Here is a 27,124-nt window from a genome sequence, read left to right on the forward strand (position 1 = left end):
GTTTGGGTTGATAAACTTCGTTTAATTGGGATATGTTTGTGGTTACACTTAAAGGTATGATTGGAAAGTATATTTTTGGATAGTGAATAACTTGATAACCAAAGTTATTAAAGTCCTGACCCAATAACATTTGTTTTATAGTGAAGAGAATGTATGATTTCTTCAAGAAAAATATTGCCATTATTATTTACTCTTCCATCTTTCTTGCTTCCATCTTTATTGAATTAAGGCTTCACAAAACTTGAATAATTTTACCCTCCCTTATGATTCAAAGTTATCATTTTGTTCTATATAGAATCTTTGAAAGGTTGCTTGAAAATGCATGCAAATGTGTACATCTTCTTTCCTTGATATTTCTTTCTATTCTGATTTGTGCTTCTGGATTTTGTTTGTTTTCTGTGCTAGTAGCTGAGGCTTGAAGTAAAGATGTGGATGCTGGCTTCTAGTGTTTTCTTGCCAAAGGCTGACACTCTCCTACTTGAGCCACAGCTCCACTTCTAGTTCTTTGGTGGTTCATTGGAAATAAGAATCTCATGGACTTTTTACCCGGGCTGGCTTTGAGCCATCATCCTCAGATCTCAGATCTCAATATCCTGACTAGCTAGGATTATAGGAGTGAGCCACTTGCTCTTGGCTTCTCTTGACATTACTTGTAACACTAGTAGTCATCTCCTTTAGTATTTGTTCAATGTGTGAAATATTGATAAATGTTAAATGAATTTTTTACATAGCAATGTAGTTCTCACCACTAATAGTCATTTTTTTTTTCCTTGCCATCTTTGGGGCTTGAACTGAGGGCCTGGGCACTTTCTCTAAGCTACTTTTGCTCAAGGCTAGTGCTCTACTACAGTGCCACTTCTGGCTTTTTCTGTTTTTGTGGTACTGAGGAATCAAACCCAGGGCTTCATGCATGCTATGCAAGCACTCTACCACTAAGCTACATTCCCAGCCCATAGTAGTAATTTTTTAAATGATGGCAGTTACAGTCATGCCAACAAATTGTACGACATTATCCCACTCACAATCACTGTTTATTTTCCTTATTTTTAGAAGCATAGAAACCATGAAAACACTTGTTTGCTTGTAACTTTCCAGCTGGTGATTTAAAGTTACTTTTCTAGATTATTTTTTGTTGATCTAGTCAATGAAATGAAAAAATAATTACAACTTAAGTAACTAAATAACATTCTTCTAAAAGTAAAAGGTAGGGATATCATAACGCCAATGATCGAATAACTTAAACAAAAATACAGAGAAACTGGAATGTTATTTGTAATCTAATCGCATGAGTATGAGAAGGATATGTTGAAAAAAGTAGTTTTTGGCCAGGCCTGGTTGTGTTCCAACACTTGTGAGGCTGAGGCAAGAGGATTGTAAGTTTGAGTTCAACCTGGGCTAAATAGCAAGACTCTGTCTCAAAAATAAAAGAAAATAAATATTAAAAACAAATTAAAAATGAAATAATGAACAGAATATAAAAAATAGTTTATTAAAAGGCTAACATCATATTCACAAACTATCATTGCTAACATGGATTGTTCTTTTCACACTATACTTTGTAGTATAATCATTTAGAACTTTTAGGTCTTACTATTTCTGCCACTCAGGATGGAATCGTTGGTCTAAATTACTTTTTATCTGTTAGAGATAAAACATAGCTACTGTATGTTAAGGAATCTTACCTAACACTGTTAGAGCCTGTAAGTCATGGCCTACATTTTTGTGGGGATGGTTTAAAAATTGTTTTAGTGGAATGCCTATCTCTTTCTTTACAGAGTTCATGTCAGCACATACCTTAAAAAGTATTATATTTTTCCCATAGGATAAACCATTAGAAAGAGCCTGGGTTAGAGTGGTCAGCTTTAGAATGATCACATAATTATTTTATTAAATAATAAATATTCTCAAAAGGCAGTCAGGTATCTTGAGAAGTGAGTACTTAACGTTTGGTATGTTGTTTTGTGTAATGAGTGTTTCTTTGTTGTGAAATTTGTGACTAAACAGTTTGCATTTTGCGATTTTTCCAGTTGCTTTGAGATGTTAGCTTTCCAAAAATTGGATTCATTTATGTACTTTCTGATATGTAATTCTATTATAAGAAAATGCAATATTTGTTTAGCTATTCCTATTAGTCAACATCTAGGTTGCCTTGGAGTTTTCTGTATTATGAATAAAGCTGCTATGTACGAATAAAGCTGCTATGTTCAAATAAAATAAAAAGAACAAAATCAGTTTTGAAAGTCTATGAGATTCTCATCTAAACTGAAACAACAGAAAACTAGATGTGGAACTGTGGGATAATATGGTAGAGGGCTAGCTTTGATCAAAAAAGCTTAGGTACAGTGCTCTAGCTCTGAATACAATCTGGGAACCACCACCACCAACAAAAAAGATAGAAAAGAAAGAAAGAAAATTGTCATTCAGACCAAGGCTGCTTCTTCTCACTTGTAATTGTAACTACTTGGGAGGCTGAGATCTGAGGATCACAGTTCAAGGCCAGCCTGAGCAAAAACATCTGAGATTTTGATCTCCAGTAAACCATACAAAACCCCAGAAACCTGGAAGTGGAGTTTCTGAGTCATATGGTAGAGGCCCACCCTTGAACTGAGAAAGATGAATACCAGTGATTGGGCCATGATTCCATTTCAAAGTGCTCTCACACAAAGGAGCAAAGAAAAACAGAAAGAATGTGGCTTATCAATGTTGTTATTTTCAACATACCATGTGAAATTATGTCCCTTTTGTTTCTGTGTTTATTTCACCTGGTTTTACAGCTGTTATCATGGTAACTGATTTTAGTACGGTGAATATTATGTATTCACGTAACTGAACTATGGAAGGGAAAGGGAATACGAAAATGGAGAGACAAAGGATAAAAAGACAAACCAATGCCATAGAAAAATGTATAAAACTATATGATAATGTGGCACATTATGTTGTGTGAACATGATGAAGAAGGAGCTAAACTTATGTTCGTTGTACACAGTAATAAGAAAGTGGTATGAAGCCTCACATCCCATTTTGTGGATGATGAAGCTTTCTGAACTTTACTTTCCACATCTATAAAGGGATGCTAATAGGAAAAGCTGGGGCGGTGGGGGAGGGTGTCAGAATTTCAAAATCAAGTGCCAGAGACATCCCATGAGAACAACATAACTCTTTCTGCTCATCAGCCACACTGCCCAGAGAGATGGAGGGACTTCCTGCAGGACTGAACTCAGGAGAAAGGCTGCTGGAGGTCAGGCCGTTCTGATCTCCCACTAGAGATACGAGTCTCATACACTTTCCTGCCTGGGCTGCCTTGGAATCCTGGTCCTCACATGTCATATTCAGGGGTATAGTCAATGTTTGTTTATTCACTTTGAATACACAGTATAGTTATTTCCTATACTGAGACTGTACAGAATAAAGAGTTATTCGGTACCTACTGATAGCCTTCAATCAAGTTGTGATTATTTTTATCTGTTGAGGCAAGTATATCAAGACATGAATAAAACGTGGCTTTGTTTACATTTCCATGATGTTGGGATGCAGATGTCATCCAGAGTCGTACACAGCCAGGTTCCAATGGCTCACCCGTGAAGACCATGCACACTAACATCTCTGAACAAATGAACACTGAAATGAAAACAGCATAAGTTGGTTGAGTGATGTATTTTTGGTTAATGCAAACAGTGGTTGGAACTAAACTGTGATGGGATTAATGGCGTGACTCACACAACCCAGCTTCTCAAGTGTTCTACCACTCGAGCCCAAACAGGAGTTATGAGTTGTTCTTGAGTTTATTGGATATCAGTGTCTGGATACTGGCAGAGTAATGTTGGGTTCTGAGAGATCCAAATATAGTAAAAAACAAAACAACAACAACAGAAAATTCCCAAGGGCAGCCAGTCCAATGTATAGCATCTACCAATTGTCTGTATTACTTTTTTTTGTAATTTATTTATTAATTAAACAAAATGTTTTTGACAAAGTGTTGTGCAAAAAGGGTGCAGTTACATAGTAGGGCAGTGTGTGCATTTCTGGTGATATCTTACACCCTGTTTTTCTTTCCCTTCCCTAGGTCAGGTAGACATATACAATACACAATGTACTAAGAACATATACAGTAGCCACGTGGCCTATGCCAAAGAAAATTGGCCTAGGGCTTTAAATGTAACTGTATTACTTTTACCCCATCCCTCTCTCCCACCCTCCCTCTCTCTTTTCTACCTTCCCTTCCACCTCCTTTCCTCCATCCCTTCCCCCTCCCTCCCTCTCTCTCCCTTTCTTCTTTACTTTGGGCTAAAGTGTAACTTGCAGTCAGAACCTAGTTGTTGTTTCTTAGCTGTTTATGTCAAAGCTAGTGGTCTACCTATGACTTGAGCCACAACACTAATTACCATTGCTTCTTCTTTCCTTCTTTCCTTCTTTCCTTCCTTCCTTCCTTCCTTCCTTCCTTCCTTCCTTCCTTCCTTCCTTCCTGTCTGCCTTAAGAAGTCCATGCAGGACCTAAGAGATGACATGGAAATTATCTGGAAAGACCAGTCAGAAGGAAAATAGATTCAAAATCAAGTAGCTAGCATACAGTCCTGACTAGCTGAAGCAGAGGATCGAATCACAGGAGCTGAAGATTCCCTAGAATCTATGGGCAAAGGTCAAAAATAAGTACAAACCCAATGCAATCGACAAAAGAGAACACTCCTCAAGATCCAAGACACAATCAGGAAACCCAATTTAAGGATAATAGGTATTGAGGAAAATCTGGACAAGTAAATGGACTAGGCAACCTATTGAACATAATATTTGCGGAGAACTCCCCAAAGATCCAGAAGGATTGGCCTATACAGATACAAGAAGCATTTAGAACCCCAAACTGACCAGACCAGAACAGAACATCCCACAACACATTGTAATCAAAACAGGATCAGTAGAGTGCAAGGAAAGAATCCTTAAAGCTGTTACAGAGAAAAAAAACAATCACATATAAAGGAAAAGCAATCAGAATTACCCCAGACTTCTCAGCAGAGATCATGAAAGCAAGGAGAGCCTGGAATGAGGTATACCAAACCCTAAATAAAAATAACTACCAACCAAGAATACAGTACCCAGCTAAGCTCTCATTCATAGCCAAAGGTCAAATAAAAGCCTTCCACAGTGAGGAAAAACTGAAACAATATATCTCCACCAAACTAGCTTTACAGAAAATCCCAAAGAGGTACCATACAGGGAAAATAATCAAGATCCCAATACAGACAGACAAATGAGCCCTAAATAGTAAACCAGAATATTAGATCAAGAAATGGGAAGACACAGCTTTTAACAAGATAGCTATAATAAAAGGAAGAAATGATCATCTCTCAATTCTAACTCTCAACATGAATGGACTTAATACTCCAATCAAAAGACATAGGCTCATAAGTTGGATCAAAAATCAAGACCCAGCTTTTTGCTGCCTCGAAGAGACACATCTATCGAGCAAAAGTAAACATCTTCTAAAAGTGAAAGGCTGGAATTAACTCTATCGAGCAAATGCCCCCCATAAGCAGGCTGGAGTTGCAATCCTCCTATCAGATAAATACTTCAAATTAACAAAGGTAAGAAGAGACAAAGAAGGTTACTACATTCTAATAAAGGGATCTCTTCTACAGGAAGATATAACCATCCTAAATATCTACACACCAAATACAGGAGCACCCAACTTCATCAAACAAACACTACTGACTCTAAAAACACTCATAGACCCAAACACATTGAGGGTTGGGGAATTTAACACTCCACTATCACCTATGGACAGATCAACATGCCAAAACCTGAACAAAGAAACCACAGAACTAAAACACTGCATAGACCAACTAGACTTAACCGACATCTACAGAATCTTCCACCCAGCAACAACAGAATACACATTCTTCTCCGCAGCACGTGGAACATTCTCCAAAATAGATCACATCATAGGGCACAAAGAAAATCTGTACCAATTAAGAAGTATCAAAACCACTCCCTGCATTCTCTCAGACCACAATGGAATAAAATTAGAGCTCAACTCAAACAGCCACCGCAGAAAATCCTACAATACATGGAGACTAAACAACCCACTGATGAACCATCAGTGGGTCATTGAAGAAATTAGAACAGAAATTCAAATGTTTATGGAATTCAACCAAGATGAGTACACAAAGTACCAGCTCCTTTGGGACACAGCAAAGGCAGTATTTAGAGGGAAATTTATATCTCTGAGTGCTTACACCAAGAAACTGGAGAAACAGCAACTCGACAACTAAAGGAAGCACCTTAATCTCCTCGAAATAGAACAAGAATCCAAACCCTAAGTCAATCGTTGGAAGCAAATGATTAAAATGAAATCAGAATTGAATGAATTTGAGACAAAAAATATCGACAGAATCAATAAAACAAAGAGTTGGTTCTTTTAAAAAATTAACAAGATAAACAGACCCCTATCAAACCTGACCAAAAAAAATGGAAGCAGCAAACGCAAATGAATAAGATCAGAGACGAAACAGGTAACATCACCACAGAAACAACCAAAATTCAGAACACAATAAGGGATTATTTTGCAAACATTTATGCCAAAAAATCGAGAACTTGGAAGAAATGGATGATTTCCTAGAAAAAATTTATATCCCCAAACTCAACCATGAAGATTTAAACCTTCTGAACAGACCCATATCCAGCATTGAAATGGAAATGGCAATAAGTGATCTCCCATCCAAGAAAAGCCCAGGTCCAGACTGATTCATGGCAGAATTCTACAAGGCCTTCAAAACAGAACTCATACCAATATTTCTCAAACTTTTCAATAAAATTGAAAGAGAAAGTTCACTACCAGACACATTCTATGAAGCCAGTATAACCCTTATCCCAAAACCAGGCAAGGACTCATCATGGAAAGAGAACTATAGACCAATTTCCCTGATGGACATAGACACAAAAATTCTCAACAAAATTCTAGCAATCGACTTCAACAAGTCATCAAAAAAATCATATACCACAATCAAACTGGATTCTTCCCAGGGATGCCAAATTGGTTCAATATGTGCAAGTCAATTAATGTAACCCACCACATCAACCGGAGGAAGGGAAAGATCCACTTGGTTACAATTCTGGATATGGAAAAGGCATTTGATAAAATCCAGAACCCATTTATGCTAAAAGCCCTAGAAATACTGGGATTCCAGGGAACACTCCTGAATATAATCAAGACAGTTTATGACAAACCAACAGCAAGCATAATTCTAAATGGTGAAAAACTAAAGCCATGCCCTTTAAAATCAGGAGCAAGACAGGGATGTCCGCTCCCTGCCCTTCTCTTCAACATAGTACTAGAATTCCTATCCAGAGCAATTAGGCAAGAAGAAAGTATAAAGGGGATCCAAATAGGAAAAGATGAAGTTCAACTTTCTCTCTTCACAGATGACATGATCCTATACCTAAAGAACCCCATAGACTGTATTCCCAAGCTACTAGAGCTGATCCAAAACTTTGGCAAAGTTGCAGGATATAAAATAAACCTTCAAAAATCAATGGCTTTTCTACATGCTAATGACCCGAATGCCGAGGCTGAAATCAACTCCTTTTGCAATAGCCTCAAGAAACATAAAATATCTAGGAATAACTTTAACCAAAGAAGTGAAAGACCTCTATGATGAGAATTTTAAAAACATGAAAAATGAAATTAAGGCAGAACTAATGAAATGGAAAAACCTCCCATGCTCCTGAATTGGGAGGATTAATATAATCAAAATGGCAATATTGCCAAAGGGTATCTACAAATTCAATGCAATACCCATTAATATCCCAACACCATTTTTTATTGAAATAGAGGAAGCAATCCAGAAATTCATATGGAACAATAAAAGACCCAGTATAGCAAAAACAATCCTAAGCAGAAAGAACAGTGTTGGAGGAATTACATCACCCAACTTCAAGCTATAGTATAAACCTATAGTAATAAAAACAGCTTGGTATTGGCACCAGAACAGGCCTGAAGACCAATGGAACAGAATTGAAGACCTAGAAATAAACCCACAGAACTATGTCTACTTAATCTTTGATAAAGGAGCTAAAAAAGTAGGATGGAAGAAAGATAGCCTCTTTAACAAATGGTGCTGGCAAAACTTGTTCAATACATACAATAAACTTAAACTAGGTCCTTATATCTCACCCTGCACCAAAATCAATTCCAGATGGATCAAAGACCTTGAAATCAAAACAGATACCCTGAAAACACTAAGGGAACAAGTAGGAGAAACACATGGGCTCCTTGGCACAGGACGGAATTTCCTTAACAAAGACCCAGAAATGCAACAAATCAAAGAAAGGATGGACAAATGAGACTGCATCAAACTGCAGAGCTTCTGCCAGGCAAAGGACATAGCTCGCAATATAAACAGAAAGTCCACAGATTGGGAAAAGATCTTTACCGGCCATACAACAGACAAAGGCCTCATATCTAAAATATATGCAGAACTAAAAAAATTACCTTCCTCCAAAACAAAACTGCAAAGAACCAATAGCCCCCTCATCAAGTGGGCTAAAGACTTACAAAGAGACTTCTCTGATGAAGAAATGAGAATGGCCAAGGGACGTATGGAAAAGTGCTCTACATCACTGGCCATAAAGAAATGCAAATCAAAACAACATTGAGATTCCATCTCATCCCAGTAAGAATGTCCTTTACCAAGAAGACTAACAACAACAATTGTTGGAGGGGATGTGGCCAAAAGGGAACCCTACTTCATTGTTGGTGGGAATGTAAACTGGTTCAGCCACTCTGGAAAGTGGTATGGAGATTCCTCAGAAGGGCAAACATAGAACTTCCATGTGACCCAGCAGCCCCACTTTTGGGCATCTACCCCAAAGTCCACAAACAAGAACACTCTAAAGTCACCAGCACAACAATGTTCATAGCAGCACAATTTGTCATAGCTAGAATTGGAACCAACCCAAATGCCCCTCAGTAGAAGAATGGATCAGGAAAATGTGGTACATATACACAATGGAATTTTATGCCTCTATCAGAAAGAATGACATTGCCCCATTCGTAAGGAAATGGAAGGACTTGGAAATACTTATACTAAGTGAAGTGAGCCAGACCCAAAGAAACATCGACTCTATGGTGTCCCTCCTAGGGAATAAGTAGTACAGGTTAGGCTAGTCACAGCAGAGGATCACAACAGCCCAATAGCCCATATAAACAAATAAGATGATGCTAAGTGAAATGAACTCCATGATATGGAAACGACTGTCATATCACTGTTTTTTTTTAAATTTAATTTATTTATTAATTGAATACAAATTTTTTGACAAGGTGTTGTGCAAAAAGTGTACAGTTACATAGTTGGGCAGTGTGTCCATTTCTTGTGATATCTTACGCCCTGTTTTCCTATCCCTTCTGTATGTAGGTCAGGTCGACATATATACAATATACAATGTATCAAGAACATATACAGTAGCCACTTGCCAACGCCCAAGAAAGTTCGCCTAGGGCTTTAAATGTAATGTCGATATTAGACAATATGTTGACAGTAGTCTTATATGAACGTACATACCTAGCTTTTGAGCTATTGTATTCCCCTGAGAGGTCAATTTTTGACCTTTATATGTTGAGTAATTGTTTGGTTTTAGTTACATACTGTTGGGTCGCTGCCCCAATCCTGTGGGGAATACTACTTGACAAGCAGTTTTTGGTTTCACAGACTTGGTCTCTACTGTCTCTCCGTCTCCCTTTGTTAACAGTCATATCAGGGAGATCATGCCCCTTTGTTTTCTGTGTTCTAGGCTTGTCTCGCTCAACATTATTTGTTCCAGTTTTAACCATTTCCCTGCGAATAACAATATTTCACCATTCCTAATCGCTATGTAGTATTCCACTGTGTATAAGTACCATATTTTTTGGATCCATTTGTCTGTGGCGGGGCATCTGGGTTGTTTCCATATTTTGGCTATTGTGAATTGTGCCACGATAAACATGGAAGTACAAATGTCTTTTTGATATCTTGGGGTTTTCTGTTTAGGATAGATGCCTAGGAGTGGTATGGCTGGGTCATAGGGTAGGTCTATATTGAGCTTTTTGAGAAACCTCCATACTGTTCTCCAAAGTGGTTTACTAATTTGCACTCCCACCAACAATGGAGAAGGGTTCCTCTTTCCCCGCACCCCCTCCAGCATTTGTTGTTGCCTGAGTTCAGAGTATAGGCCATTCTAAGTGGGGTGAGGTGGTATCTCAGGGTTGTTTTTATTTGCATTTCCTTTACTACCAGAGATGTTGAGCATTTCCTCATGTGTTTCTTTGCCATTTTTATATCTTCTCTTGTGAAGTCTCTCTTTAGCTCCTTTGCCCATTTCCTAATAGGTTTATTGGGCTTGGAGGGGCTTAGTTTTTTGAGTTCTCTGTAGATGACAGATATCAGGCCTTTGTCTATTGCTGTGCTGGTAAATATCCTTTCCCATATCGTTGGCTGTCTTTCTATTTTGATGGCTATGTCCTTAGCTGTGCAGAAACTTTTTAATTTGTAGTAGTCCCATTTGTCGAGTCTTTCCCCTATTTGTTGTGCCCCTGGGACTCTATTCAGGAAGTTCCTTCCTGTGCCTATAAGTTCTAGCGTCTTTCCCACTCTGTCCTTCAGTAGTTTCAAGGATTAAGGTGTGATGTTGAGGTCCATGATCCATTTTGAGTTGATCTTGGTGCATGGTGATAGGCTTGGGTCTACTTTGAGTTTTCTGCATATGGCTGCCCATTTCTCCCAGCACCAGTAGTTGAAGAGGCTATGTTTATTCCATTGTATGTCTTTAGCTCCTTTGTCAAATATCAGCTGGCTGTAAGAGTGCGGTTTTATTTCTGGATCTTCAATTCTAATCCATTGGTCTTCCGATCTGTTTTTATACCAATACCAGGCTGTTTTTGTTATGATGGCCCTGTAATAGAGCTTGAAGTCTGGTATTGTGATACCTCCTGCACTGCTTTATTTGCCTAGAATTGCTTTGGCTATTCTTGGTCTTTTGCTGTTCCATATGAATTTATGTATTGGTTTCTCTATTTCAGTGAAGAATGTGGCTGGGATTTTGATAGGGATTGCATTGAATTTGTATAACAATTTGGGCAATATGGCCATTTTCACTATATTGATTCTGCCTACCCATGAGCATGGGAGGTCTTTCCATCTCCTTGTGTCTTCTTTGATTTCCCTTATTAGATTTTTGTAGTTTTCATTAAATAGGTCTGTCACGTCCTTGGTTAAGTTGATCCCTAGGTACTTTATTCTTTTTTTTGGCTACTGTAAATGGAATTGTTTCCATAATTTCCTTTTCTGTTTGTATATTGCTGGTGTACAGTAAAGCTGCTGACTTTTGTGTATTGATTTTGTATCTTGCTACTTTGCCTAATTGGTTTATTAGGTGTAGGAGTTTGGGTACTGAGATTTTTGGGTTCTTCAGATATAAGATCATGTCATATGCGAATAGGGATAACTTGATTTCTTCCTTGCCGATGTGGATCCCTTTGATGTCCTCCTCTTGCCTTATTGCTATGGCTAGGGATTCCAGCACTATGTTGAAAAGAAGTGGGGAGAGTGGGCATCCTTGTCTTGTTCCTGAGTTTAGGGGGAATGATTTAAGTTTCTCTCCATTTAATATGATATTAGCAGTTGGTCTGTTGTATATGGCTTTTATTGTTTTGAGGAATGTTCCATCTATTCCTGTTCTCTCCAAAGCTTTTAATAGGTATGGATGTTGTATTTTGTCAAAGGATTTTTGGGCATCAACTGAGATAACAATGTAGTTCTTAATTTTATATCTGTTTATGTGGTGAATTACGTTGATTGATTTACAGATGTTGAACCATCCTTGTGACTGTGGGATGAAGCCTACTTGGTCATGATGTATGATTTTCTTGATCAGTTTCTGGATCCTGTTAGCTAATATTTTATTAAGGAGCTTTGCGTCTGTGTTCATTAGTGATATTGGTCTGTAGTTCTCTTTTTTTGTTGGGTCTTCGTCTGGTTTGGCAATGAGTATGATATTAGCTTCGTAGAATGAGTTTGGGATTTCTCCCTCTGTTTCTATTTCGCGGAAGAGTTTGAGGAGTATTGGTATTAGCTCATCACTAAAGGTTTTGTAGAATTTGTTGGTGAATCCATCTGGGCCTGGGCTTTTCTTTGTTGGGAGGTTCTTGATTACCTCCTGTATCTCACTGTAAGTTATTGGTTTATTTAGTTGATTTATTTCTTCTTGGTTCAGTTTGGGCAGTTTGTACTTCTCTAAGAATTGATCCATTTCTGTAAAATTATTGTTTTTTGCTGAGTAGAGGTTTTGGAAATAGCTCCTTATGATTGTTTGAATATCGTGTGTACCTGTTGTAATTTTTCTGGTGGAGTCCTTGATTTTACATATATGAGTCTCTTCTCTTCTTTTTTTGGTAAGTCTTGCGGGGGGTCTGTCAATTTTATTTATTTTCTCAAAGATCTTATAGTCTTATTTATTTGTTGAATGGACTTTCTATTTTCAATCAGATTTATCTCTTCTTTAATCTTTGTGATCTCTCTCCTCCTACTCGTTTTAGATTCTGTCATTTCTTGTTTCTCCAGTTGTTTTAGTTTAGCTTCTTCTCACTCGTAATTATAACTACTCGGGAGGCTGAGATCTGAGGATCACAGTTCGAGGCCAGCCTCAGCGAAAACATCTGATATTTTGATCTCCAATTAACCAGAAAACAACCCGGAAGTGGAGTTTCTGAGTCACCTGGTAGAGGGCCACCCTTGAACTGAGAAAGCTGAGTAACAGTGCTTGGGCCACGATTCCATTTCAATGTACTCTCACACAAAGAAGCAAAAAAAGAAAAACAGAAAGAATGTGGCTTATCATTGTTTTTATTTTCTATATACCATGTGAAATTACGTGCTTTTTTGGTTTTGTCTTTATTTCCCCTGGTTTTACCCCTGTTATCTGGGTAACTGATTTTAGTGCCCTGAATATTGTATATTCATGTAACTCAACTAGGGAAGGGTAAGGGAATACCAAAATGGAGAGGCAAAGGAGAAAAAGACAAAGCAATGCCACAGCAATACTTACAAAAGTATATGGTGAAAACCAACTGTACAATTCGTGGGCTGGGGAGAGAAATGGGGAGGAGTGAGGTAAAAAATTAACAAACAATAAAGAAAAAAAGAATAAATAATCTGGTCTTCTTGGAGATGGAAATTCTTTATTGAATGAATCAAATGATTGAATTAACAAATTCCTGGATTGTGTTGCGTGAACATGATGTATAGGAGCTAAGCTTATGTGGGCAGAACACAGGGATAAGAAAGTGGTATGAAGCCTCATATCCCATTCTGTGGATGATGAAGCTTTCTGAACTTTAGTTTTCTCATCTATAAAGGCATCCTAATAAGGAAAGCTAGGGCGGTGGGGCGGGGGGGTCAGAATTCCAAAACCAACAGCCAGAGACATCCCATGAGAGCAACCGAACTCTTTCTATTCATCAGCCATACTGCACAGGATGATGGAGGGACTTCCTGCAGAACGGAACTCAGGAGAAAGGCTGCTGGAGGTCAGGCATGCTCTGATCTCCCACTAGAGACACGAGTCTCATGGACTTTCCTTCCTGGGCTGCCTTTGAATCCCGGTCCTCACATCTCACTTTCTGGGGTATAGGCAATGTTCATTTAGTCATGTTGAATACGCACTATACTTATTTCCTTTAGTGGGACGCTTTAATCTGTGTCGAGGCCAGCCGGCAGCGAAAGGGACTCCTGATTGAGGGGACAAGGATTAAAGAAAAAGGAAAATACAAGACAAGAGAAAAAAGACAAAAGACAAAAGATGGGGTTTGGGAGGTTTGGGGCTCAAGATTGAGCTGCACTTTTGCCAGATCACCCCTCACTCCTGTGGATAGGCACACAGGCCCATCCTAGGTTTTACCTGTCCTTTCCTATTGGTCTCTGATTGAGAAACCCAAGCAATTTTTTTACATTGATAATCCTTTACATTCAAATTTCTGACACTTAGCCCTGATTTTTTTAATTAAAGAAACATTTTTTAACTATAGTTCCTCTTTCAAACAATGCAATAATCCTTTAAAGCATTTGTTAATGCACAAACTTGATGACCATGTGAATTTAAACTTAAACTCACTGAATTTTATATCATACTCTTTACCATGTTTGCACTCAGACATGCACACACATACACATTCAAAAGATCTTAAAGCACGCAAAATAAACATCGGCCGTACATTTTCCAGCGGCAAGAGGTATTTTTGCCTGTCTTACTCCTGCAACACCCAAATTATAAGACAAAACTTTTAACAAATGATTTTATCATTCTCCAGACGCATTTTCCAGGGCTTGATAGTTTTAACAAAGCAGTTTATCACACCAAATAGTTTTCTGCTGAACAAGGCTGGGTGAGGGTCCCCCAGAGTTCTTTTTGCATACACTTACACTCTGATTTTGAGCTGTCTCCTGTGCATCTTTCCAATGAACTAAACATAAATCCAAAGAGCTAAGTGAGTCTGTCCATTTTGTCCCTCACAGTCAGAAGATACAGAAAACATAGAAGAACAGTCCAGACCAGTCCTGTAACAATAGAGGCAATTTTTCCTTTTCTGCAACACAATCTTTTCTAGTATTTGATTGCATTTACTTTTACTTTCTTTCCTAATTCACCACCAGACCTAGTCTCCTCAGTACTCAATGTCATTGTAGGCCCTTTTGGTTTCAATTTCACTTTCTCTTTTACATCAAAGTCCAACTAACCACACCATTCAGATTACTCAGAGCATTTTACATAAGTCAGACAAACATACAGAAATGGGAAGAGTAAAAGCAGTTTAACAAATCTAGAGAAGCAGCACTGCTAAGAAAAGGAAGGGAGGAGAATTCCGCTGAGGACCTAAAGAGAAAGAGAAGGAGTCACTCCTGGAAGTCTTCAGTTTGCCACTTTCTCAGTTCAGGCCTGATACCTAGGAGGAATTTCTCCTGCCAGTGCGGAGGAGGTTAGAAAACAATCACACATAAACACACCACATACAAAGCACTTGACATGAACCCAAATTGCAGCAGTAGCAGATTACACAGAGATATCTCCAAAAAATTCCTGTCTCCAAAAATGCCTGTACCGAGGAACAATTTACTGAAGTCGCAGCGCGTGGCAAATTGTTCAAAACGATCTAACAGACTATGCACGGAAGAACACGCTACACAAGGATCCAAAAAGTTGTCTGTCTCCAAAATGTCTGTACCAAGGAACAATTTACCCACATGGGGGTCTGGGATGTGTCCCACAGATCCCATTGCCCTATAGTGCGTCCACCAAGGCTCTTTTTCCAAACTCACATACACATCCTGCAGGGCCACAGCACACATACACATCAGCAATGCCTCACTCAACTTACTGGCTGATTCTCACGAACACGTGGTTGGGTGTGTGGGTGGGCTTAGGGGGGTATTTGGTATGAGCCCCCATGCTCAACTGTGGATCCCCCAAAAGACCACCAGAGACCAATGCAAGCAGCAAAAAGTGCTTTTGTTTCTGGCTAGCTCAGTCCTCCACACATTCAGGAAACTGATTAAGCTAAGAGGCCCTGAGCCTAGGGCTTCCAGCTGTTTTATACATTCTTTGGGGAAGGCAGGGAATTAGCATACATCATAGCATCTATTAATTAGATACTGGCAACCACACCTGGGTGGGGACTTCTGGAAAAACTCCAAAACTTGTTTTTCTTCCCTGCCGGTCAATCTTATTGGTGTTTATGGTTTCTCTGTGAACTCTCTGTCGCAGGGCATTTTATGGTCTTTACTGGGAAGCGAGGGGTGTGGGTTAGGGCTTACAGTAAGGTCAGTCAGGTACAGAATGAGGTCTTAGTACAATATGGAGTTACTCTTGTCCTTCACTGTGGCTATACAACCTTCCATAGAGCTGTGCACTCATCTCCAGCCTACTTGCGTACTATGCAAATCTCTGCAATAAATATCTGTTCCCGGTAATTGTGGGGTCTGCTTTCTCTGCTCCGGCTCAAATGCTTATTTTCTCTCTTATTACCCTCGTATCGTCCTCTCCCCTAACCCTCGGCCTGCAGGTCTGTCAGGGTGAGACGTAGGGGCATCTCCGTCCTGGCGTGCGCGCGACCCGCGTGGCAATGTTACCGCTATCCTACCCTGGGAGCTACGTACATAGACCACGGAGTCAGCTTCTGAGAGCGAACTAACTTTATTGAGAGAGGGGCAAGGGGAGATGATCGGGGGAAGGGGGTTGGCCAGGATTCCCATAGGCCATGAGCTGTCAGGTGACCTCCAAGGGGCTGGTCACTTGACCTCCAAGGGGCTACTTCACTCTGAGCGCGCCAAACCAGGGCGGGGCTGGTAGGCGCCAGGCTGGCTGCCAGCTAAGTTGGGGGTCTATTTGCCTGACCGGTTTCTCCGGATTCCAATGTAGAGAGGATGGAAGGGCCGCATTCCCCAGCTGGGGGAGGTGCATCAGGCCCCTTCCATCTAGGGGGGAAGATGGCAATTTTGGATTTCCTGATAAAACCCTGACTGGTGATTCACCCTTATTAAGCTGGGCCAAATTTTAAGGTGCAGCAAATTTTGGACTATCATGTAAAAAGGAAAAATCATGGTGAAATCCTGATTCAAGTTGAAAGAGATGGGAAAAGGAGTTACAGAAAGGAAAAAAATTGTGAAAGTGAAGCATCTAGAAAATAAAACCAAGCCAGATGCAGGGGTTCTCAATGCAGATTTGAGAGAGAGATATGGGTACCAAGCAGGTCCTATCAGATTGCAGAACAAATTTCCCCACAACACCCAACACTACCTTCAACTTTATTTTTGAACCCAGGACCAGAGATAAAGGAAAATGAAATGATCTCAGGAAGGTCCCCAACACAACACTAAATGCCAGAATTTCCCAGTGGAGTCCTACTGACCTGAGAAAGGAATCTCTGCTCCTTGCATTTTCTATGTGTATCAAGTGTAGTCCAGTCGACTTAACATATGGCTTTTTTGTTGCCCAAATCTGTGTTGCTGAGGAGGGATAAGGTACAGAGGGGTGAAGCACAGGGAGTTCTTGTTCAGGGTTTTGCCACATGAATCAGGCTCATAAGGAAGGCAATCTCAAAACACCCAGCTGACCAGAGACAGGCAAAGGTGGTAGTCTTGGGAGGGAGGGCTATCTTGGCATACTACATTTAAAAAAATGCTGGGCATGAATAGCTCACAGTTGTCTTCCTAGCTACTCAGGAAGCTAACATCAAAGACCAAGTTCAAAGCCAGCCCAGGCCGAAATGTTCTACTCAGAAAAAGCTGGAAGTGGTGCTGTTGCTCAAGTGGTAGAGAACTAGGCTTGAACAAGAGAAGCTCACGGACATCACTCAGGCCCAGAGTGCCAGCCTCAGTACTGGAACACAAACCCCCACACACCCAGCCCCACACCCCCCACACATCTAGAGAAAGGCTGCAATTCACTATGTCACCTTGTGAGTGCAAGGTGTCTTGATCCATGACACCACTTCCATCTTTCTCCTCCATCTCTCCCAACCCACCCTCTCATGTGTGCTAGTTTCATTTCCACATTTAGGTACGGAATATTAGGAATTCATTTGTCCACCTTCCCTCTGTCCATTCATTTACCCTGATTACCCTTGACCTCTTTCCTCTCCCCCACACCAGAAGTCCTGGTATTCTGTGTGTGTGTGTGTGTGTGTGTGTGTGTGTGTGTGTGTGTGTGTGTGTGTTTGTGTGTTCCTGTCCTGGGACTGGAACACAAGGCCTGTGCCTTATCATTAAGCAATTATGCTTAAGGCTAGTGTTCTACCACTTGAGGCACAGCTCCACTTCCACCTTTTAGTGGGAGTTTATTGGACATGGATTCTGAGAGCCTTTTCCTGCTGGGGCTGGCTTTGAACCATGGTCCTCGATTCTCAGTCAGCCACCCGATCATCAAGGATTTGACAAGTGACAGTGTGCCAAAGGCTGATATACTTTGTTTTTCTTCAAGTATCTCTGAATCATCAGAAAACTGTTACAACGTGCTTAGTAAAAGGAAAGAACAAAAATATATGAAATGAAATTCAAATTGACCTGTCTCTAGCTACAACTGATGACTGTGCCATTACTAGAAAATAGGTAAAAGCAGCTATTTATTCAAATGATTCCAAGTATGTAAATTAATATCTAATGGAAAAAGAAACCCGCTTGTAAAGATATGTAAGTTTCTTCTTAGGAGGGCTTAATATGTCCAGGGCATTTCCTGTCCCTAAAGCCATGCACACAATTTATATCAGGCCTTATCAAGATGATGTAGCACTTGGGGACAAAGATGCAGCCCAGAAGCCCTGTACTGGAGGCCAAGATGGAGAAGACCTCCACAGCCACCATGACCTTGCCCTTGGCACTGTGGTAGACAGGCAGGAAGGTGAGCCACACACTGCAGAACACAAGCATGCTGAAGGTCAGGAACTTGGCTTCATTGAAGGTGTCAGGCAGGTTCCTGGCCAGGAAAGCCACAGTGAAGCTGGTCAGGGCCAGGGAGCCCAGGAATCCCAAGACACAGTAGAAGGCAGTGAGGGAGCCCTTGTTACACAGGATGATGAGGTGGCCATGTTCAGAGTATGTGTTTGTGTCAATGAAGGGAGGAGAGGTTCCCAGCCAGATTCCACAGAGAGTCACCTGGATCAGGGTACAGATGGGAATGATGAAGTTAGGAGCCCCTGACACCAGCAGCCGCCTCATCCTTCTCCCTGGAGTAGTGACCTTGAAGGCCAGAACCACAGTTACAGTTTTGGCCAAAACAGCAGAAACAGCGACAGTGAATGCAAGTCCAAATGTAGTTTGCTGTAGCATGCAGGTAACTGTGTTGGGTTGGCCAATAAAGAGTAAACAACAGAGGAAACAGAAGATGAGGGAGAGGAGCAGGATGTAGCTGAGAGCCTGGTTATTTGCCTTCACAATAGGGGTGTTGTGATGTTTCACAAAGACCCCAAGAACAGCTGCTGTGAGTGTCGATAAAGCAAGAGCCATGCAGGCCAAGGCCATCCCCAAGGGCTCCCCATAAGCCAGGAAGCTTGCAGCTCTTAGGAGGCACTGGTTTCTCTGTGTGTTGGCATACTGGTGATCTGGACACTTCACACACTGCTCCATGTCTGGTGAGGAAGACAAAAAGCCATTAGTTCCTTTCCAGTGCTTAAAATGAATTTAGGATATCCCTACCTAGAAAAAAATTTCTGACATATTGATAATTACTAGCATCAACTTCATATGACCAAGTATTTCTAGACTTACTTAGTATTATTTTTATAATTTCATTATGTTCCTACACTTGGCTCTAAATTCTAGTTGGAACTATTAATTTGCAATGAAAATCATTCATTTTCTTCTCTGCCATTCCTAATGTACTAACAATAATTTTATACATCTCTTCATTCTTCCATACTATTTTTCAGCTATTTTGGACATAACTCAATATCCTTATGTAAAATGAAGACTAAAAGATGTTGAATTTTTTTTGTCTCTGTTTCTTATAGATAGGAGCACTGTGGTTCTTCCTTGTAATTGTGACATTTGCTTTTCCTACTCACCTGTAAAGCATTAGAGTACAGAGATTATAATTATTCTTTGAAGCTATACAGCCTGGCCATGCATAAGAGTTGAACCAAACAAGAGCATTTTCTCTGCTTTAATAACAGTTCTGGACAACTAGGAAATAAAGATCTGTGTTTTCTGTATAATGTAAAAAAATTTGCAAAACATGGAGACCTCATTATTAACAGGATTTTGTATTCTATGTGATAGAAATTATTCTAACATTACTCTGTATTTAAATAAACATACATACATTATACTAGAAAAAGTTAATCCTATATACAATTCAGAGCCCATGATTTTTTTTTCTTTTCAAGAAGCAGTATCATCCATTGTTGTAATTCAACTAGTAAGTGAATGAAGGAAGACTTTGACTGCAATTCCAATACATGACATTTGTAGTCCTTTGCATGGTTTGTGGGGCACTAGGAGAGAATCTGTATTTCTCCCTCTGCTGTGAACTTACCTGTTGCATTAGCCATCTCATTCTCTGTGCAAGGGGTACAATCAAAGCAACAGGCAGCCTTTCCCTCCTGAAGGGATTTCCTGAATCCAGGACCACAACTCTCACTGCAGACAGAATGAAGAGGCTGAGGAACATGAAATATGTGTTAGAAACTGTTTAGGCTTTTCCTAACATTCCCAAAGTTTTCTAATATGAACGACTAATTCACTGACTAGATTTATTTGTATTGATATACTACCCTAAGGAATCAAAGTCGTTCAAATTCTTTAGAGTAGTATAACAATACACATAAATCCAGTCAGTGAATTGAATGCTGCTATGGATTCCATATCCTGTCACCACAATAGCTTTATGTGCTACCTCATTCAATGATTCCTCTCATGAAAGAGATCTAAGTAGCAGCTCAACTACTCATTAAATGAAGTCACCAGAAAAGGGAACAAAATAAACCTTTCAAATACATAAAGCAATTCCTTTGGTACTTCATTGGTTTTAGAACCCTGCTAGAAACATGCAATTTGAATTTTTGACAATATTCAAAATTCACATTTAGAAACAAACTTAATTTTTCATGGAGGGTGCTGATCCTGGAGCTTGAACTCAGTGTCCAAGCAATGTCCTTGAGCTGTTTTGTTTTGAAGATAAATGATCAGCTGCTTGATCTACAGCTCTAGCTTAGTTTTGAGGTGTTTTAGTGACATAGATTCTCACAGATTTCTTTTGCCTGGTGGGGCTCTAAAATGAGCTATAATCTGAGATCTGAGGATGTCCACCTCCCAAGCAGAGAGGATTAGAAGCATCAGCCAGCACCCAGGACCTCTTTTGTGGTGGTTAAATGAAGATAAGAGTGTCACAGGTATTCCTGCTGGGCCTGAATTCAAACCATGACCTTCAGAACTGAATAGCTACTATTACAGGAGTCAGTGCTGGCATTCAATCAGGTATATGCTCTTAAAATCATTACAATTAAATAACAACTCACCTCTGTAGTTTCTATGGGCCACTCTACCAAATCTTCAGATAAAGATAGTTGATGATCATGTAGAGGAAATGGAGAAAACTGTCCTATTTTCACCTTAAAATCAAGACCTTGTGGAAAATTCCAAATGTTCACAATGTCATATTCTGCCTCCAATTTTCTTTTGTTATCTAAAGTTATCTGTTCTCCAGCAGGATTCTGAAATTGTGTGTTCTTCAGAAAAGGGTGCAGCTACAAGAGGTACATCATCATATGTTGAACTATATCCAAATGGTTAGATAGAAAAGCTGACTTAATAAAAGCTCCAGGGAGGGTTGGGACTCTAGATTCAGACCCACTGCGTCAGTGACGAGCGTGAGCCCAGGCTTGAGCTTGCATTAAAGACTCTCATGTGATTACCAAAAAAAAAAAAAAAAAAAAAAGAAAAAAAGAAAAGAAGAAAAGAAATAGAAAAGCTCCTGAGTGTCTTTTATCTCTGATTCAATATTCAAGAAAAGCACAGACACCTGACAAATCACTCCAGAAGAAAATCTTTTGACAAATAAGAATAATTTTCCTGAAACCTTGTCACACATCAAAGTGCTAGAAGGCCTCTTCTCATGAGAAAGTATTTCATTTAATTAAGCATAAATGCAGCAATTCTCAGGTGGCTAGAGTGTTCCACAACAACTAATTCTATAGGTTTCAATAGTTATAGCTTGAGCTTGTTCAAGTTTTAATACTTAAAGGGGAATTAATCTAGATTACTCATGAAAAATAGAGATACTTGTGCTCAGCTGGTCATCCTTAGAAACTCATAGGGAAAAGGTGATTATACTCTTTTCACAACATTACCTATGTGTATGTGGAAGTTATTAGTTACTAGAAGAAAGAACAGAAGCATGGAATTGATTTCTTCCTTATAACTGGCCTGTTTTCCAAAAGAGCACAGGCGCACATGTCTAGAAAACCTCACAGACATTTATTGAAATTTAATTTCTTTAGTTTGGGGAACATAACGTGTTGTGCCAAGTCGCAAGACAAACACCAAGAAGACCACGGAGACTCAGACATTCCAAAATGCAATAGCAAGGCAAGACTTTATTGAAGTAGGTCCGCGGCCCGAGCCTTGTCCTACCTACTGAAAAAGCGGAGGTTAGGAGGCAGCCAAAAACAAAGTTACAACAATCAGGTGTTCAAGCAAGCAAGATGAGGACACAGGTACAAATCTGATTGCGTCAGGGTTTGAGGTATTCTAGGGGTGGTCAGAGTTAAGCATTCCCAGCGGTTAGAGTTCTAGACTGACTGGGCCCTAATGGGCTTCTCCTGGGTCTGTTCACAGGGCCTGGTTATCTCAGGTTCACGTGGTAAAGTGGGGCCTGACTTCAAAGTTTGGCACTTCAAACTAAAATATTTAATTTCATGTGGTAATAAAGTCCTCTAGGAATTGACTGTGCTTATTGTGCATGCCATTAGAAATAGAAGGCCTTACCTGTGCAGGGGAAGGCACTGTCTCTTTCCTGTTTTCCATTGTTTGTACTTCTGTTTGATGTAGCAGCATCTCATGGAGAGCCTGGGCCACAGCATACACAGCATTGTATATATTGTAACTTTCTCCAGACATAGTCATGTCAAAAATGTGCCCAGGCAACCAATCCAAGGAGGCATCACGAGGACAGTTCTGCCATGTGACACAGTCAGACTCAGAATCTGAGCAATTGAAAGAGAGAAACCACAGCCGAGCAAGGAAATAGTCTTCTGGGTATTTGGAAGGGTTCACTGCCTTGACAAAATCTGTGAATCCAGAAACATCTGAGTGATGGTGTGAAAAAGCGAGAGGGACATGGAATGAACCTCGCGTTAAAGATCTCCTCCTCATGGGTAACTCCCACTGTGAGTTCAGGATACAAACTTTACCTTTTATTAAATACTGTTCAATAATATCCAGGAAATCTACTGCATCTTCCTTACCACCGTATATGATGAGGACATTTGCTGAAGATTTGTTAATCTGGTTACACAGTGATATGCTTTCAAATGATACGCCATAGTTTTGGATTGCTAGCTCGAAGGCTACACAAACTCTGTTCTTGTCCATCTCTTCTTTCAGTAGAGGAAGAATCCACAAGCCATTCTCATCTAGAAAGGTTAACAGCCCCACCCAGTTCCATCTGAAGTAAACCAGTAAGGAGACCATGGCAGTGGCTATGGACGTGTCCTTTGAGGCCATCTGATAGAGAGCAGGGAACTTCCTGTGGTCATTCAGGGCCTGATCAAAAGGCCCAATGGTGAGCTAAAGAGAATGAAAATTGGATGCTCCATGAATGAGAAGATTTCTGTCCATCACAATCTCAGCCATGATGTATATTAAATAACCTGTTGAACTACGTGACAGGATTATGTTTTACTTATTGAAATAACATTAAAAATTTTAATATTTGTGCAAGATGTCAATTTGTTATTAAATTGTCTCTTTATCTGTGTCACTACTTCCAATAAATCCTCCTTTCTATTACACTCCCAGCCATATATTCCTAGCTCCATGTTCCCATATGTATCTTGAATAGTACGTTGTATTTTCCCACCCATTTATTTTCTATTCATTTGTTCCTTTGCACATTTCCTTAACACCCGCACCCTTCAGGCAACATATTCTATATTTGTCTGGTGTTCATTTGCATATTGTTTGTTATTTATTTAGAGAGATTGGAGCATGGAATTTCACATTCATATTTAACCTACTTTATAGGTTAATCATATATATTTATATACATATATATAACTGATATGTGTTCTATCCTTATATCATATTTCATATTGATATGTTAGATTTAATATTTATATATGACAAAAATTGCCTCCTTTGTCTTCCAGAGCCTGCCTTAATCATTTCAACATAATGTCTTTCACTTTCTGGTGCGAAGGTGTGTGTGTGTGTGTGTGTGTGTGTGTGTGTGTGTGATTGCACAGGATTATTTACTGTCAGAGCCCCATGCACTTTCTTGGATTTTTCCTCAAGACTTGAACCACATGTTACTTTCTGGTTTTTGCAGGTAATTAGATATATGTTTCATAAGTAGCTAGGTTTACAAGTGTGAGACACCAACACCCAGCTCAGCATACCTTTACACTTTAATGTCATTTTCCATTTCCTGAATTAAAAAAAATATTGATAATTCTTAAAACTCCAAATAGTCCCTATTCATGCTTTAAATTTTTAATCCTTTTCCAAACTATGGGAGCATAGATAGCCCATTTTTTTGAATACTTATTCTTTGATATCACAAAATGTGATAGAATCATGAATGCAGTCACTAATTCTCATTCTCTTTTAAACTCCTGGAATGGCACCAAATTAGACACTCCTCCCAACCTCACCTGTGGAAACCTGTAGAGGTCCAGCAATGGGCCTATTTGGGCAGATGATACTCCTGATGGTCCTGTAAGTGCTCCTATAGACTTGCTGCCACTTATGCATGAGTAGTTAGGAACCGTGTAGTTCCCAAAAAAGCAAATGAAGGGATTTTTAAATGCTGTTGGCAATCCATCTTCAACAGTACAGATATCAAATCCCAGAGTCAAGTTATGTAAAAGTGCAGGAGTTTTGTTGATCTCTTCCATAGCAAAAGTCAAGGCCAAAACCAACTGATAGTTCTTGAAGGTAAGCCTGTGTAATCAGCATAGAAATTTCAGAGTAGTTGAAACATTATTTTGATGGACTGAATCCTTGCTTTTCTGCAAAAGAATATGTTAAAACATCACCCATAATGAAGATGGAATGTGTATATAGTGTCTAATGCTTGCATATAAGATTAGATAAGGATATGCAGGTAATTTGTTATGAATGAGATTCAGAAAGTTACTTATGCCAAGAATAAGAATTTATTTGTTCTCTGCTTCTTCATGCACCACAGTGAAAACCTCTTGCACACTATAGATGGAATAGGCTATTGTGAGACACCAAATATCATTTTTTGCTCAGCAGACCATGTATTTTTATTAATTTTGTGATTTACTTTTCATTATTACTGTAGAGGTGAAATAAAGAGGGATTACAGTTACATAGTTCACGTAATGAATAAAGAGTACATTCTTTTTTGAACAATGTCTCCCCTTTTGTCGTTTTCTCCTGGTATTTTCCTTCTGTCCCTACCCACAAGATATACACTTCATTTTCCATCTACTGTCTAGTGGGCACCAATATTGTACTTGTTCACCTTTCTTCAACGTGTTATGTATACTGCATTATCCACTCAAATACAAACAGGACAAAAGCAAAAGAAAACAAAACAACAACAATGACAACTGAAAATGTCTCCTTTCCTTGGAGTTCCTTTCATAGAGTATTATTTTTAGGCCCATTTGCACATAGCTAGTAGGGATTTTTCAATCACTCCTATGCCAATACTCTTTTGGCCTCAGTGTGTGAATGCCTAGGGTCCTATCAAATTATCAGAGACACCAAATATTCTGTTTTGTTTTTCTTGGAGTAACCACTTCCACCTGTGGCAGGGCCAGGCCAACTAACAAATCCTCAGCTGAAGATCATTTTTTTCAGAAGCAAAGTGGCATTTAAGATTCCATAGCAGGGGCTGGGGATATGGCCTAGTGGCAAGAGTGATTGCCTTGTACACATGACACCCTAGGTTCAATTCCCCAGCACCACATATACAGAAAATGGCCAGAAGTGGTGCTGTGGCTCAAGTGGCAGAGTGCTAGCCTTGAGCGAGAAAAGAAGCCAGGGACAGTGCTCAGGTCCTGAGTCCAAGCCCCAGGACTGGCAAAAAAAAAAAAAAAAAAAAGATTCCATAGCAATCTCTGCTCACAGACCCAACATATTGAACAGCTTCCTGTGGCATTAAGCAGGACAAAAGGCCTCAGTGAATTTTATTTTCTGTTATCTAACAAAACAAAACAGATGCATCCAACTCTGAGGACCTAGTCTTGGAGAGAGGAGCCTCCAACATGGGGGATGAGGAGAGAATTGTAAGCAAGCTTTATATTGAAATGCCAGTTTGTAAGGGTACCATTGTAAAATGGAATGATTACTACTCTCTTCCTAATTTAGTTAAAGTGAGAAACTGGAAAGCAAAAATACATTGGAATAAAAATGACCAAAGTAACTTTCTATCTGACATGTCTGTGAGTATAAAGGTGTGTGTGGGTAAGCACATACATTCTTATGAAATTAAAAACATGTTGTTTTCAGAAGGAAACAATAGAAGAAGGATGGAAATCCAAATGATAGGATAAAGTGATTAAAAAGAAGTGTTTGTATATGTGAAATTTCATAATGGAAGCCTATCCTGTCAGTTATGTCTTCTCAGGGTGAGAAAATAGTGAACTTGAAGAAAATCTAATTGAACATACACATACGGAGAATATGTTGATAAGTTTTGTGAAAAGTTGACATCAGTATTACACAAAGCAAATAATACCATTTGGGGGGTTCAGTTCTGATGATAAAACGGATAGGAGGCCAGGGGAGAGGAAAGAGAGAACATTCATCTAGTGTGCATCTAGAGCTTCCTTAGTGATTTAAAATCCCGAGAACAAAACAGTGCATGGAAATAAGATGAGGTGTTACTTACGGCTTGTCTTCATACTTGGAAGCACCGCTGTTCCTGAGATCTGATCCCAAAGTGTAGAGAGGGAAAAACGCAACAATCATCACATCACCATCCATGTGTGCTCGCTGCTTCATGGTGGAAAAGCAGCTAGTGCCGGCCAAGGAATTGACAGGGAGGGGAAACAGGAGAACAAAGAGTATGAAAATCAAAGGGCACATCCCTGAAGCATCTGCCAAGCTGAAATTCAGGCTGGAAGTGAGAACCACATTGTCCGGTCATATATCTTAGTCATATATCATTGTACAGGTGCACATGTGTCTTTTTATTGATTGAGAGATACACTGTTGTCCATCTTTCCTTGTAGCCTCTTGTGAATCCCCAGGGACAATGTGTAAAACCCTTCTCTGAGGCTCTGCATCTGAGGCCTTGCATCCCGGACAAAAATATTATTTGGGAAATGTGTTTTGCCATTCTCCTTCTTCATCTCAGGTGCTGGGATTTCTCTCAGATCACAGGTAGTGAGGCCCCAGGGATGAAGTTATTTTTGATATAT

At 39.6% G+C, this 27,124-nt stretch overlaps 1 protein-coding gene across 1 annotated transcript in view; it reads right to left on the reverse strand.

The window, feature by feature from the left end:
- LOC125342803 (vomeronasal type-2 receptor 116-like) overlaps positions 1 to 26,705 on the reverse strand; it is a 70,213-nt gene extending 43,508 nt beyond the window's left edge. The window contains exons 1-6 of the mRNA XM_048335111.1: positions 26,593 to 26,705; positions 24,380 to 24,668; positions 23,046 to 23,294; positions 22,494 to 22,892; positions 21,026 to 21,253; positions 20,044 to 20,167 (exon numbers count right to left, since the gene is read on the reverse strand). Coding sequence (XP_048191068.1) covers positions 20,044 to 20,167; positions 21,026 to 21,253; positions 22,494 to 22,892; positions 23,046 to 23,294; positions 24,380 to 24,668; positions 26,593 to 26,705 — 1,402 coding nt within the window. The remainder of the gene's footprint in view (positions 1 to 20,043; positions 20,168 to 21,025; positions 21,254 to 22,493; positions 22,893 to 23,045; positions 23,295 to 24,379; positions 24,669 to 26,592) is intronic.
- Between the last annotated feature and the right edge of the window lie 419 nt (positions 26,706 to 27,124).

This window comes from Perognathus longimembris, chromosome 27 (assembly GCF_023159225.1).
Source record: "Perognathus longimembris pacificus isolate PPM17 chromosome 27, ASM2315922v1, whole genome shotgun sequence".
NCBI lineage: Eukaryota > Metazoa > Chordata > Mammalia > Rodentia > Heteromyidae > Perognathus > Perognathus longimembris.